The sequence below is a fragment of the Erithacus rubecula genome, assembly GCF_903797595.1.
Source record: "Erithacus rubecula genome assembly, chromosome: 1".
NCBI classification, from domain to species: domain Eukaryota; kingdom Metazoa; phylum Chordata; class Aves; order Passeriformes; family Muscicapidae; genus Erithacus; species Erithacus rubecula.
This window is the reverse complement of record NC_136658.1, coordinates 107732860-107748180: the sequence shown is the minus strand read 5'-3', so window position 1 is coordinate 107748180 and position 15321 is coordinate 107732860. Positions and strand designations below refer to the sequence as shown.

The window sequence follows — 15321 nt, the reverse complement described above, 5'->3', positions numbered from 1 at the left end:
CCTGTAATGCTGTGTTCTGATTGAAAGTAGTGCTGCTGCCTGTTTTCTCCTAATAGATTATTTTTTAATTTAAAATATAATTTATGGGCATGCTTCACCTAGGGAAACAAAGAGAAAATGCGACATTGGATTCTCTCCAAAATGATTCATTGTCCCTGTGAAAATGAGTTAGTGTATTTGCTAGAGAAAACAGTAATGCTGGAAGAAAAAATGTCTCCTGGGCAAACACAAGTTCAAATCCACAGTGATGAATGAGGCTGAAACCATGAAGGATCTTTGGTCCCAGAGCCAGCAGTCTTTGTCCACAAGAATTATTAGAAGCTGCCAGGTTTTGCCTGCCCAGTGCTCAGCTCAGGCCTTGACAAAACACCAGCTCACACATCTGTAAATCATGGTTGAACCATGGGCATCTCCTTGAACCTGAGCTGAGCATCTCCAAAGCTGGCTCAGCCACCCTGAGTCCTCACACTCCTGTGTGATGCAGGTCCATGACAAGGACATGGCTCTGCACATTTGTCTCCAGAGCCCAGCAGAGCAGTAAATTCTGTTTTTTGTTCTGCTCTGCCTCACAAAAGCAACCTCCACTGAAGCAGGAACTGTGGGACTTCTTCTAATTAACTTCTGCCCAGGAGGCTTGTGCTCCTGACACTAACACATGATTTTACAGAACACAGCAGTTCTAAGCCAGTTTTTTTTCCCCTTGATAAGTACACATGTCAGATTAAACTTTGATGGACTGCTGCATTAGGATCTTGAATTAAGAATAAAGGCTAGGAGGAGTTGCACTGACCCACTTCTGTATAAATTGATAGTTTGTATTTCTGCATTATTCCTAGACAAAATCTCATGGGAGTTTTGGATTTTGGGATTTGCAAAATTTATTATCAGTTGTCAGGTGCTGGATTTGCCCAATGTCAGTGAGGCTGAAGGAAGATGTCAGTGCAACACCAAATCTGTGCTGCTAATTTGCAGTTTTTGCAGAAAGTCACACTAAATGTGCATTGTGTATGCAAATGCAAAACTCCTTGCCTTCTGAAGAGGAAAAATTAATCTTCTCTGTTGTTCCGCCTTGGATTAAGTATCAAACAATTTGATGGCTCAGAAATTGTTATTCACCTTCTCAGGAGAGTAAGCCCAAACTAGAGACAGCCATGGTAAATGGGCCAAGGTTTATAAGTCCCAAAACCACTGATCAGTAGGATCCTGAAAAGATGAATCTGTGCAGCCCTGATACCCCCATGTCTTTTAACCCTGCACATTTCTTTTCGTTGTGTACACACCCATAACTGGTGAACGAGCTTGATTTTGTTTTAGGCTTCTGAGCACAATGATAAAAAATCACTTGAATCTTGCAGGCTGACAACCAATTTGAAACTGTGGGCACTCTTGAAAAAACACTAGAAATGAGAGCATAAATCATCTGAAAATAAACATATCATCCCCACCAGCTAATTTAGCACTGTAAGCAGAGACACTTCACACCAGCCCTCCCTAATTGGCAGCTTTGATGCTCTGCAGGCTGCAGAACCAGTGCAGCCAGGGATGGGTCTGTGCCCTGTGCCTGTGATTCCCAGTGCTGTGTTTAGCCATGACCCCTTCCTTAACACCTCCACCCTCCCTTTTCTCCCAAGTTCTGCTCCACAAGGATCTGCCCCAATGAGCTGGAGGTAAGGGTGAGGAGGGTTGGGTGGCCAGAGGGAAAGATCATCTGCTGTCTCCTTGGGAAATGTGGCTAAACCCCTCATGAATGGAAGCCTGGGAGCCCCCAGGCCATGCCAACAGCATTCCCATGGCAGGGACCCCCTTGCTGACAGTGCTGCCTCTCTGTCTGCAGTACATGCTGTCCCAGGAGACCATCGAGGCTCTGCGGAAACCGACCTTTGACGTCTGGCTGTGGGAGCCCAACGAGGTGAGGATGCCACATTAGCTGGGTTGGTCCTTTCTGAGAGTCAGTAAGGCCAGAGGAGCCCTTTGAGACAGTCTGCAGGGCTTTCTCCCTTTTCTGCCCCTTCCTCTCTATTTTTTTGATGTCCATACCACACCACAGATGCAGTGCTCCTTCCCAGCAGATGCCAGGTAGATTATGCTGCTTGTCATACCCTGGCTCCTCTTTATTTGCTCTTTAATCTCTTCCTAGTAAAGTCCCTCAACTGGTGCACTGTCATTACTGCCACATGAATTCTCTCATACCACTTTATCTGAACAAATCAATCCCCAGTGAAGTGTGTGCTTAAGCACATCATCCATAACGCCACTCAAATCAATAAAGCAGCAGGCAGAGGTGCAGGCATTGATTCACACCCCTTCAGCTGAGGGGGTTTCTGCAGTTTGTTCTGAAGGGGTTGCAAGGCTGCATTCAGAGCCAATCAGTATCTCCTTATTGCTTCATTTTCTTCCTTTCCTTACTGCTATTAGTGTTATCCATGGTTCATCACTTGTACTGCAGAATGTTCTGGATGGTCTGATTGTAAACCTGTAGGAGTGTGAAGGAGAAGGATGTTAAGAGTGGACAGTTTATAAAATAATGTAAAACCAGATTTAGCAAATACTAACAAATCTCACTCAAGAAAAACATAACGGAGGACAGGACTGTTTTTTTCCCAGGGGAAGGCTTGGGTGGTTCTGGCAGCATCCCCAGGAGGAATTGCCCTAATTGCCTTCTCAGAGGTTGTGCAGGCAGAGTAATTCTGGCTCAGCATGACAAGGAAAGACAGCCCATCCCACACCCAAAGGACCAGCACATTCCCTTCAGGATATTTCCTATGCCTGGAAGAAGAGCAGAAGGGCTCTCTGGTGGCTTTAGGTCCATGCCCCATTCACTGAGGCTGGCACAGCTTCCCTGGTGTGGTCAGAGCTGCTCTGCAGCCACTGCTCCCTCTCCAGCCCCTTTGCTCTGCACCATGGCCATAAATGCCTGCCAGGTCTTTGCAGCAAGAGGGAATTACAGTCTGACAGGTGCACATAACTCTGCTGGATTATTGCTGTTCTGACTGTTAACAAAGAATGAGGAGAGACAAAATCCATTATCCATGGTTTCCTGTGGACTGGGGGACAGCACTTCAGCACAGTAACTCATTCAGAGGGCCAGGAAACATTAAATGGTGGCATGGACAAGGCAAGCAGGAGGGTGTGGAGATTAAACTTGCCCTGCAAGGAGGAGTCTGCTCAGAAATGAGATTCCACAGAAGCTGTGGTGAGCCAAGCACCATATGGGTTTATCTCACCCTCTTAGCTCTGCTTTATGTTTACAGAGAATATTTCAATTCTGTCAGTGCTTGTTTAGCACTGAGTGTTTGCCCACGTGCTCAGTGTGGGACAGGCAGGTCATAAACCTCGGTCATCTGTGAGCAGATGAATAATGTGCTCTGCTGCATCTCAGTAAACACAGCTCTGCAGCCAGCCTGGCTCCTCCTCCTCAAATGCCCTCTCACTTTTCAAGCCTCAAAAGAATCCCATATTCAAGCTTTTGCTGCTGACCAAGAAAGCTAAACATGGAAACTGAGATTCTGCTGTGTTCAGGGGCAGATTTGGGACTGAGAGTCACCTCATCACTCACCCAAAGCTCTCTTGGCAGCAGCTGCATTTCTAAGGGTAATGCAGCACTTCTGGATAAAGTTCCTTGCCCTGAAAGTATTTTATGGAACTATTAAGAAGAAGTTGTTCACTGAAAGAATAATAAAGTGTTGGAATGCTTTGGCTGGGGAGGTGGTGGAGTCACCATCCCTGGATGTGTTTAAAAAAAGACTGGATGTGGCACTTGGTGCCATGGTCTAGCTGAGGTGTTAGGGCATGAGTTGGACTTGATATCTTGGAAGTCTCTTCCAACCTAGTCATTCTGTGGGATTCTGTGTGTGTTTTCAAAACATGTATTCTAGCAGGACAAGGGGATTTTCAGCAAAATGCTGTCTGTGTGCTCTGAGCAGAATTCAGCTCATGGCTTTGTCCCTCAGGTCTTGCAGGAAAGTCTCTTCCTGTTTGGATTACTCAAAATCAGCCCTGATGTTACTCTATGACTTAGATTTATTCCCTGGATGAAGTTTCATTGATTAAATAATTTTTACTGGTGAGTTTCTAAGAGCCTAAATAACAGAAAACTAACTAGAAATGCCTCCAGGGCTGGATTTGTGACATTATACTCATCATGCTAAAACCCCTGGATCACTTTGCAGTGTAAGAACTGCATTTTCTATCAAGGGCCACATTCCATCCCCTGCAGATTTGCCCTTCAGAAATGGGAATACATATCCAGATAAACTCCTGAAATCCAGGAAACTGTTCATTTCTGACTGGTGGAAGCACCCAAACACTTGAGGTTGTCAATATCTTTTGTTCTCAATTCTTTCAAGCCCAGATGATCAAATGATGCAGGTAAATTACCTGCATCCCCCTTGCTACTGCAGAGCAGGTGTTGTCTCAAAAGAGCTGCCTGTCCTTGCATCTCAGCTATTGGGATCCATAGTTACAGTCTCTATGAGGGAATAATCACAAAACTGCTGCAATTTTGTAGGGTTATAATGGGAAATCTTTTAAACAAGAAATATGAGCTAAGGCAGCAGAGTTAGGAGTTCACAAGAAGTCATAAAGAAAGAAGGTATTGACAAATGCCTGAAATAAATGTTTCTTTAGGGAATATCTTATTTTCTGCTGTCATTTTCTATTCAGCTAGAGCCTGATCCATTCCTGTACAGCAGGGAAAATCTCCCACTGGTTTCACTGAGTGATAAGACACATCCCAGCTGAACTGGAAAAATGGCAATACTACTTTTTTTTTTTTTTTTTATGAGCAGGAAATGCTGTGATACACACAAATCACAATCACTGAAGAGTGCTGGTGATATTCAAAGCCCTGCACAAAACCTGTGAAGTCAACAGCTGCTTCAAAAAACCTTTCAGACCTCCTCTGCACTGCCTTTAATCATACAATCTTTGAACATCTTTCTTTCATCTAAAGAGGGCTCTGCAATTATTTGGTGCTTGCAAGGGGGAGATTCACTTCACAGGGTGTCCTCAAGGGATATTCACAGAGCCAACAATAACCTGCCTGCTCCTGGCTGCAGATGCTGAGCTGTTTGGAGCACATGTACCACGACCTTGGGCTGGTGAAAGACTTCAACATCAATCCCATCACGCTGAAGAGGTGGCTGGTGAGTATTTCAAGTTGCTGGTGTTTGCCATTTTTCACATTCAAGTATCAATAAACAAGGCATTTAGTCATGGAATTAACATGACTGGCATGAGTAATCCCAATGAGAGCAGTCACTCCACACAAATCCTTAAAATCTGAGTACTTCAAAAAATGTTTGCATTCTTGTGGTCACAAATGACTCTTTTTTAACTGTTTGGCATTCATTTGCTGAGGTTTCTATTACTGAAAGCAGTTCATTTCTGCTGATTGCTCTTGATACCTACTGCACATGGAGGCAAGACAAGTGCCTGCAGATATAGCTAAAAAGTGCCAATATGTGCAATAATCATTCAATGCACCAAATCACAGGGAGCAGAGAAAAGAACAAGTCAGGAAGGAAAAGGAATTGCTGAGAAGGTATTTTTCTTTGCTTCAGTCTTTGATGTGAGAATGTTGCAGAGATGCAGGATGTGAGAAAGATGAGATCATACCAAAAGTGAGATGTCTAAGGAAGAAACACTGGAATATTTAAAAGCAATGAGTTTTCAGGTTCAAGGGAGAGCATAAGAAAGTGTTTGCTAAAAAGCTGAAAAATATATTGGCTTTCTTAGAAAAGAAAGTCATGTTCCTAGAGAACAGTAGATGTTGTAGAACAGTAAATATTTTAACCATTGTTTAAAAGGCATCCAGGGATAGCCTGAGGAATTATAACTGGTAAAAACTTGCCTCTGTGTCTCACAAATTGTTTGAGACAATAATTCAAAATGTCATGGTGTGAATTCATCATACAGATATTTCACAGGATTCCTGTACTAAAGACTTACATCTCATTAATCTCTTCTAATTCCCTGAGGAGCTTGCAGAGAGTAAAGGACACTGGTTTGGATGGATGTCGACTCCTAAAAATTACACAAAATCAGGAGTAGCTGGAAAAGAAAGAAAAGACTGAGTCCATCACATATTACAGTACAGCAATGGCAGGAGGGATGTCACTGCCTGGTGACAAGGAGGCACAGGGCTGAGCAGAGCCTGGAATAAGGGATAAAATGTCACCACAGGAGGCAGGAGGCTCACCTGGAATTTATTCCCAATGCTGGTGAAGCCTTTCTGGAAAAAAAAAAATATGACTGCATCAAAGGAGACACCAAAAATGATCAAAAGCTGGTAAATCTCTCCCTCCCAAGAAGGCAAATGAAAAGCTGGGTGTTGACCTTGGACAAGGGGTGGGATGAAACCCAACACAAACAAGGGTAACACAGAGCAGATAAAGCAGAAGTTCTCCCCCTCCTGTTTCACAGCCCCAAACATGGGAAGTGAGGTGATATGTCAACACACACCAACAGCCCACCCACACACTGCTGCAGGCAGCTCCCCCTGGCTCGTGTCTCCAAGCAATTTGTCACCACTAACATTTAAGACAGCCTCACTCTGGGCAACAAAAGGGGAGTTTGTTGTGTATTTTCTGCAAAGGTAAGACAGGGTGAGGTTTCCAATCTTCTTGCAGAAAGAAATAGGATTTTTAAAAGCCTTGAGGGCTCTGCTCCATACTTCCCCAGGCATCACTTGAACTCAAGTGGGAGAGAAAAACCACCTTGTGCTTATCCTGGCTTTCTTACTCCCACATCCACTGGCTGCAGAAGTCTTCCAGAAAGAGGAGGGAAGAGTTATTAATGCAGCCCAGTGACTACATCCCTTCAGTTCTCTGAGCCAGGAGTCCCTGGGATGCTCTGGGCTCCAGTGCTGGTGTGTACATTACATCCAGGCAGTTTTGTGCAGTGCCACAGGTGTCCATGTGTAGGCTGTGAGATGCCCACCACCTGTAAGCCTGGCTGACAACCATATCATGCCATTCTTAAGTCATCTTAAAATAATGAAATGTGTTTCTAAAATCCTTGCTGCAGAATAATCTGTGCAGCTTTTGCAATGAAACCCTCAAGTATTGAATAAGCATTGAAATACCACACTTGGCTTCATCCAGAGCTTTGAGGTTTCCTAGAGGTCAGGTGATGGGTTAAAGTGTTTGATCCTGATGGGGTGTGAAGACTCCTGGAGTAAATTCCTGATTTAGCTGGGGAAGTGGACAGGAATTCTGTCCATGTCATTAATTCAGGCTCAGTGAGTGAAGCATGTGCATGAGGGTTCTCTGGGGTCCAGGCTCTGCAGGAGGATCAGCAAAGGGGTTCAGCAGTGCTGCTGGCTCTTGGCTGCTTTGTGAGGGACAGGAAACCAGAGGAGCATTGGAATAGTGACCTTGGCCTGTGTCAATCCAGCTGTGCCATCCCCCTCAGCCAGGACACAGGCACAGACAGGCTTTATCCTGCCTGTGGAATGAGGGTAACCAGGATCTGTAGAAAGTTAAACCACACAAGAGTGGCTCCTGTGAGCCCATAACAGCTCCATTTCTCAAAGCTGACTGGTGTAGAAAATCCACCCAGGTGTGCTCCAGCCTGGTGTGCATTCACATCTTCCCTTTGCCAAGCAACACGTCCCAAAATGCCACCTCTGAGCACTGGCAAATGAAATGACAGCCACATTTCAGCCCTCAAGGTATCAGAGCTGCAGTTTGCATTCAGCAGGAGAGGGGAGCAGGGGGACTCTGAGCCCTTTAGAGTCATTGAGCCACATTTAGCCACTGCAAGGCTTGAAATAGAAATTTAGCATGAGAGAAGAGAGTCCTCTCTCAAGGACTGAGATGCAGCTGTGCTGGGATGTTTGCCCATTTCTAGCTGGTATCAGAGGAGATTTTCTGTGAGCTTTACCTGCTGCTGAATTATTGGAACACACAAATCTCACCCAGGAAGGCAGAAAGTGTCAGAGGCCCTGTGCTATCACTCTGTCCTAGCAGAGAATAATCCTGTGCCACACAGGACTCCTTAAAGGATACACAGTGCTTGGCCAACAGCTCTGCCACCTCTGACAGCTCCATTCCCTCTCTCTGCAGCTGTGCATCCACGACAATTACAGGAACAACCCCTTCCACAATTTCCGGCACTGCTTCTGCGTGACCCAGATGATGTACAGCATGATCTCCCTCTGCAGCCTCCAGGTACCACCTGCATGGCCCCTCTCCACCTCCAGCCTCAAACCTCTCACAATGGGCCACCAGCCACCTGGCAAGTGGTGGCTTTTGGTCAGGCTGTGCTTGCTCAGTCCCTGGGCACACACACGAGGAGAGGAGTTGTGTTTCCACCTCTCAGCCATCCCATTCCTGACCCCAAACTCCTGCACAGCTCTCTGAGGCTGCTGGGAAGTAAATTCACCTCCTGGATGTCCACAGTTCATATTCTGATGGAGTGAAGCATTTAGGAATGACAGCCTAACCCCTATTGAATTATGGTCTGTGGGTATGTTCTTTGTTTGGGACTAAAAATGTTCCCACAAGAGGTTTTCCCCAAATGTGTGTTTTTACCTGAGCTTGTTCTGTAGCCTGGCATGTAGTATATGCAGGACACACATTTGACCTTTATTTTGTCCAAAACTATATGCATCAATTAATTTCCCTGTCTGGATAACCCGCACTCATGTATTTATTTCATTTCTTTACAAAACTGCTTTTTCCATTTTAAAAACCCATTTTTTTCCCCTCCATATTTACACATATCAGTTACTGGCCTAAATCTGTTTTCCTGCCAGTAGCAGTATGAAGAAAAATTTGCTTTAATATAAGTCCACACTATTAAAAAGCTGTGGGAACACCAGATTTAATTTTTCTTGCTCTTTTCCTGACTTTAGTTAATGCAAAATGCAATGGGAACAGAGCCATCTTCCAGCCCTCCCTTTAACTAATCAGAGTACTCAAATGACTTGTAGGAGACTGTACTAATGTCTCAGTGCTTTTATATGATCTCTGCAGTAATAGCAAGTTTCAAGGAAATTGCCTTCTCTGAGCTGCTGTTATTTAATGCAACAAAGGCAAATCTGAGTCATTTTTACTGGAAGGGAAAGCTGATTTCTCTTTCTTGACTGAAGTAAATTCATCTAAGGAAAATTGCTTCATTTTGCTCAGATTTGCATTTCTCTAAAAAGTAAATTTGTCTGGTTTCTTTATTTATTTTAATTTACAGGGATAGAGGAAGTAGAAATCATAATACTACGTTCATGCCTTGTATTTTTCAGGAGAAATTTTCCCAAATTGACATTTTGATTCTCATGACGGCAGCAGTGTGCCATGACTTGGACCATCCAGGCTATAACAATACGTGAGTCAGTTCTCTTGCTTTCCCTTAAAAATTTATTGGGAAGGTAACACTGGTTGGCATTTTTTGGTAGATCAGATTTTCTTTCTCACATTCCCCAAGGCCCTGGTGATCATTCACACGTGGGACAAAGCAGAGCTGAGGTCCAGGTTGGGGTTTGCCAGCTGTCCTTTTTTATTCAGATTTCTATTCAAACACTTTTCTCCCCCAACTCCTGAGAAAACAAGGTGAAATACTTTACAGCTGGTAACAGAGCCATAAATTATTATAATGGAATAATTACACTAAAATGCAAAGAGGGATTTAGCTTACACTTTATTTCATAATTATAAATAATGAAGAGTACTTTACTCTGTTAATTTCATGTGAGGAAATTATTGCCATTGACCCACAGACACTTTTTGTGTGAAACAGAGAGTATCTGATTTATTTGTAACCATTCATTAAATGAGGCAGCTCTGACTGGGATCAGTGAGAATCCCTGCATTTGCCATGAGTGGGGGTTGAATTAAACCCAAACAGTTGTTTCTGGTTTTGCTCTATGCCATCTTAAACTAGAGATGTGGTAAAATTTAAAGAAGGCAAAAAAAACTTTTTTTTTTTTTTTTCTAAAAAAACCCTTTTTGAACATCCATCCACTGAGGGGAATCAGAGATGAGATAATATTAAAATAATATCTGTAGTAATATTGAACAAGTTTAAGCCACAGTGACATGTCTGAATAACTCCAAGCCATGCTCTGTATTGTGTACACCAGCCAAACTATTTTTAGCTGTTTTTCTCCATATTTTATTGCCTAGTTGTTCTTCTGCATATTTTGCTGTTTCTTCACACACTTAGCTGTTTTTCTGTAAGTTTCTTAGTTTAAGCCAATGTTTATAACACGTGCACAAAATAAGCCATTTTTAAGTGTTGTTCTACAACTTGTTTAAATCCTTCAAAACCACTAAAACCAATTGTACTAAATTAAAAAAAAAACCTAAAAAGCAAAACACCAAAATTAAAAATCCAAAATTAAAGTGAGCAGTGAAGTTCTAAACAACCATCGATTATTGTACCTAAAAAATTCGTACAAAGCGCGCAAACAGCATAAAAGCACCAATCAAAAAATGCTCAATCATGTGAAAAATAACCTTAAAATATATAATTAAAACTAAAAAGTAAACAATAAATCAACTTCTCCATAACCATATTACTGTCCAAAAGTCCTGCTTCTCCCACAAACATCTATTTTCTCTGAAAATCTCATTTAACACCAACAACCAAAAAATCCCCCAAAGCTGCAGCTAATTGCAAAAGCATTGAGAGGAGTGTAAGCAAGGGGGAGCAGCGTGGTTTGGAGCAGCTGGAGGCTGCCTGCTGGAGTTTTTAGTCACTTTATCTTTCCCTGCCCTCAGCTACCAGATCAACGCGCGGACGGAGCTGGCCGTGCGCTACAACGACATCTCCCCGCTGGAGAACCACCACTGCGCCGTGGCCTTCCAGATCTTCTCCCAGCCAGAGTTCAACATCTTCTCCAACGTGGACCAGGAGCAGTTCAAGCAGATCAGACAGGTAGGAGTGCTGCCCCTGCTCACGCCGATCCCGGGGTTAGAAGCGCGCGCGGATTTCCTCGCGCCGCGGGAAGAGTGGATGGTTCTCCCTGGAGGGCAGGGATGAAAAAACCCTCAATGGATGGATCCAAGAGGGATTCTTGGAAAATTTCCACAGCAGCACTCTCTGGAATGTGCTGCTGAGGAATAACCAGTACATCTTGACTATTAATGCCTGTAACATTTTTGGGGTAGATATTTGTATTGTTGGAGGAGACAATTAGTTCTGACTGGGGGAGGATTAAGCTCTCATGGCAGAAGTTTATGCTTTAAGGGAACAGTGTATTAGTTTTAAGAGGGGCTTCAAAAGAGGAAAAGATTTGCAACAACCGAGCACTTGTACTGTTGAAAGAGGCCCTGGTGCACTCAGAGCCATCACAGTAATCTCTGAGGCACTGAACAATGTTACAATTCCCATTAGGGCTCTAAGGGCCAAAATTCAGTCTTAATTTCCCCATTATACCTTCTTTACACACTGAGTGAAGAGGCAGTATAAGGGCTGGTTGGAGTTCCTCATTCTGCCAATATGTGGGAAACTGGCACGGGCCCAGAATGGACTCTTCTGTATGAAGACCACAACTGTAAATTAACCACGTGTTTTCCCATCATAAACCCTGCACAGAAGGAGGATACAGAGCTCCTTGTCCGTGTCTGAGTGTTTCAAAGCCCTTAATCCAAAGAGGATGGGCACAGCTGGCACCCACATCATGGTTTTTGTCTCGGGGCCACTGAGAGTCAGCAGCAAAACCCACAGTGCCTTCCAAGGAGATGAAAGTGGATCTTGGCAGCCAGAGTGTGGCTTTTAACATCCTGTTGTACAGTTTGCTTTTCTACAATTAGTCAATCAGGAAGGAAAAACCTCAGTGTCTCTGGAATATCACATAAAATCATGATCCTCATGTACCACAAACTCGTTATAACCTTCTGCCAGTTTCCTTGGCAGTTCCAAGTCAGAAACTTCCCCTTCCAGCATGAGCAATTCAGTGCATCTCAGGCATTTTGTGTGCAAGACAGACCCTGCTTGGCTCTGTAATAGCAGACTTTGTGAGGAATGTCAAGTTAATATGTGAACATGTTTTCTTTGCTAGGGGATAATTACATTAATCCTGGCTACAGACATGGCGAGACATGCAGAAATACTGGACTCTTTCAAGGAAAAAATGGAAAACTTTGATTACACAAATGAAGAACACATGACCTGTGTAAGGAGGTTTTGTGGATTGTTATTTTTCTGTGCATGGAGTGAAAGCTTGTAGATTAACATTTGTTTGTTTAGAAAGCAAGATTTAATATATATTATCAAAAAAAGAATTATTTCTATATTCTCTGCCCCACCAAAAAACAATTAGAATTTGGAAGTGCCCTATTTTAAATAGATTATTCTAGCTTTAGAAGTCCTGAAAAATAAAAAACAAAAAATATAATGAAAGGAAAATTAAAAAAAAAAAATTACTTTGTTAGGCCACAAATTCTTATAATGCTTTACTGTGGAGCAAAAAAAAAAAAAAAAAAAAAATCCATAAGAGTAAAACCTCTAGTCTCCTTTATTTCCCAGAGCAGTTGTCTTTGATTTCCAGGGGAAAATTTCACTGCCTCTGAGTGCTCCACAAAAATCTCAATGGTCACTTGTGACTGACTCTCTTCATGCAGCAGATAAGTGCACATCCCACTGTGACACATCCCAGTGCTGCAGAGGGGGAAAGCAGGGCAGGGAGGGGATAAATGATTTACACAGAGCAGCTGAGAGAATGAAAAAGGATCCAGATCATTTAAAACCTCTGGTTTAATCCTGAAATTGTCCTTTCTGGTTGAAAGCATTGCCTCCCACTGCTCTGTAAGGTTGTGGATGGGGTAAAGGGCTGGCTTTAGGGCTGCAGCATTTAAGTTTTATCCTCTTTCAGCTGAAGATGGTTCTGATCAAATGCTGTGACATCTCCAACGAAGTCCGCCCCATGGAAGTGGCAGAGCCCTGGGTAGATTGCTTACTGGAGGAGTATTTTATGCAGGTAAGAGTGAGGGAGAAATGCAATTGCACAATTTCACAATTTTCTGCTATTTCCAAACCTCACATGTGCTTCACTGTCTGACAGCCCAGACAGGTTCTAGCTCTGAGCTACCTGGTTTAGTGGAAGTTTCCCTGCCCATGGCAGAGGGTTGCAACTGGGTGATCTTTAAAGCCCTTTCCAACCCAAACCATTCTGTGATTCCATGGAAATCTTCTATTACAGAAAGTCAGAGAAGGATGCCAGCAAAGGAACCTGCTCAGTAAGCAAGGGGATGCAACTGATTTTTTCTTTCAAGGATTAGTAAAGAAGGAGATACAATTTCTGGTTGAATTCCTGAGAAAAATCACTCTCTGGAGAACAATGAAGAAATCACAGAACTATTCCTTCTCTTTGAGAGCAGCAAGAGTCATCACCCACTTTCTGAATGCTCTGAAATATTTTACATCACAAGTCCAGTGGGTTTGCAAAGGGAGTCAGCCACCCTGTAAGCCTGGAGGTGAACACTTTGATGCTGGTGCTGAGCAGGAATAACTGAAGAGAATTCTCTTTATTCAGATGCTGCTCTGCACAAAGCAGAGACATTGGCCTGAGGGAAGCACATCACTGTTCTGTGCTATCTTCAGACACCTCTGTGGTCTCTCTGAGGACTACTGATCTGTTGGGTGCATGGCTCTCCTGGCAGCCTCCTAGACAGCATTTGTAGGAGCTGAGGGTGGACGGTGGTCAGGACAAACTCAGGCCCTCTCTGTATTCTGGTCTCGAAGTTTGCAGTTCATTACATCGGGCATGGGTGAACAGGGCTGAGCTGGGAGCTGCCAGATGCAGCTCAAGGCAGGCCCAGAGGAGTGGGATAACAAAGGGGGTAAAGCAAGGGTGAGGGGTGCAGGGACAAGAGCAAGGGAGTGAGAGGGTGTCCGAGGGTGTAAGAGAAAGAGAGAGAAAGAGACTGTGGTCTCCTTTTACAAAGTCTTGAATTTCCTTCCCTATTGAATATTCTACTCTTTCACTAACCAATCTAGCACAAGATACAAATTTAACACTTGCATACAGCCTATAGGAATCTCTACATGACCATGTTTTACTACTTTCTTAACTCTAAACCTTATCTTGGACCTTTCCTGTCATGCCAGGAGGAGATCTCTGCTGACTTTTTTGGTATGTTTGCAGCAACTGGCATTATCTTAACAGAGGGAGAAGATCTTCAGGCATCCACATTGCTGCTCGCCAGCCACTCAGTGGAACGCTGCTTTCAGTTCAATCTCACCTACAGCTTCTATATTCTCAGCATCTTTTGCTAGGCAGTCATATCTACAGGGCATTCCTATTCCTCCCTCCCCTACAAGGATTAACCTTTACCCCTGTTTGTCCCAGAGTGACCGGGAGAAGTCCGAGGGGCTGCCGGTGGCGCCGTTCATGGACCGCGACAAAGTCACCAAGCCCACGGCGCAGATCGGCTTCCTCAAGTTCGTCCTCATCCCCATGTTCGAAACAGTGACCAAGGTAAAGTCACCCAGGGCCAGCACCACAGAGGGGCAGAGCAGGGCTGAACCCCCAGCAGGTGTTTTGTTACCCAGGGAAATGGGGGTGCTCCTCCCACACCCTGTTTTCAGCACGTACAGTGAAATAATGCAGCAAGGGGAGGAATGCAGGGGGAATGCTGATATACTTTCTCTTGTTTCCACACAGCTGTTCCCAGAAGTGGAGGAGGTGATGCTCCAGCCTCTGTGGGAATCCAGGGACCACTACGAGGGGTTAAAACAGATAGATGATGCTATGAAAGAGGTAAACTCCAATTATCTCCTTGATACAGTGAGCATTATAATTGAATAAGCCCAACATTATAATTAAGCAGCAGGTCAATTCTGAAACAGTGGGAATGCTTGTGGCATTATCCTTATCTTGATAAACTCATTTATTACACCTGGCTGGAGAGAGGTGTGTGCCACAAGCAGTAAAAACCTGTCCTTGCAGAGTCCACCCAGGTATGGGCATGGGAAAGGAGCTGCTTGCAAGGCACAGACCCAGGGATAACCCCCTGAAGGGATCACAGTGGCAAACACCTCTCCCTGGAGGTGTCTGCCCTCCCTTGGGATGGAGTTTGCCTGGGTTACACTGCAGCAGAATGTTCTGGGGTTGGTTGGGCAGTTCAAGGATCTGCAGCACCAGTGCATGAGTTTATTTTCTGGGAAGGAACCTCCAGTCACATGTGTGTGTTATCAAGGATGTGCTTGGCATTTTATGAGGAATCACTCTGCCATGCAAAGCACTCAGGAGGATTAAACACACAGCCAGTGAAGCCCTTTTATTGCCCATTGGGGACTTCAATGTGCAGAGCATCTCTCATTCTGTAAGGCTCAGAGGAGCTGGGAATTCCAGGTTGGTGCATTTGCTGTCTCTCAGCA

At 44.1% G+C, this 15321-nt stretch overlaps 1 protein-coding gene across 5 annotated transcripts in view; it reads left to right on the top strand.

The window, feature by feature from the left end:
* PDE9A (phosphodiesterase 9A) overlaps window positions 1-15321 on the top strand; it is a 53091-nt gene that overhangs the window by 35746 nt on the left and 2024 nt on the right. For all 5 annotated transcript variants that reach the window (XM_079297650.1, XM_079297654.1, XM_079297652.1 and 2 more), the window contains 9 exons: window positions 1835-1909; window positions 5058-5144; window positions 8067-8171; window positions 9242-9324; window positions 10719-10875; window positions 12002-12115; window positions 12815-12919; window positions 14291-14419; window positions 14606-14701. In XM_079297650.1, coding sequence (XP_079153776.1) covers window positions 1835-1909; window positions 5058-5144; window positions 8067-8171; window positions 9242-9324; window positions 10719-10875; window positions 12002-12115; window positions 12815-12919; window positions 14291-14419; window positions 14606-14701 — 951 coding nt within the window. The remainder of the gene's footprint in view (window positions 1-1834; window positions 1910-5057; window positions 5145-8066; window positions 8172-9241; window positions 9325-10718; window positions 10876-12001; window positions 12116-12814; window positions 12920-14290; window positions 14420-14605; window positions 14702-15321) is intronic.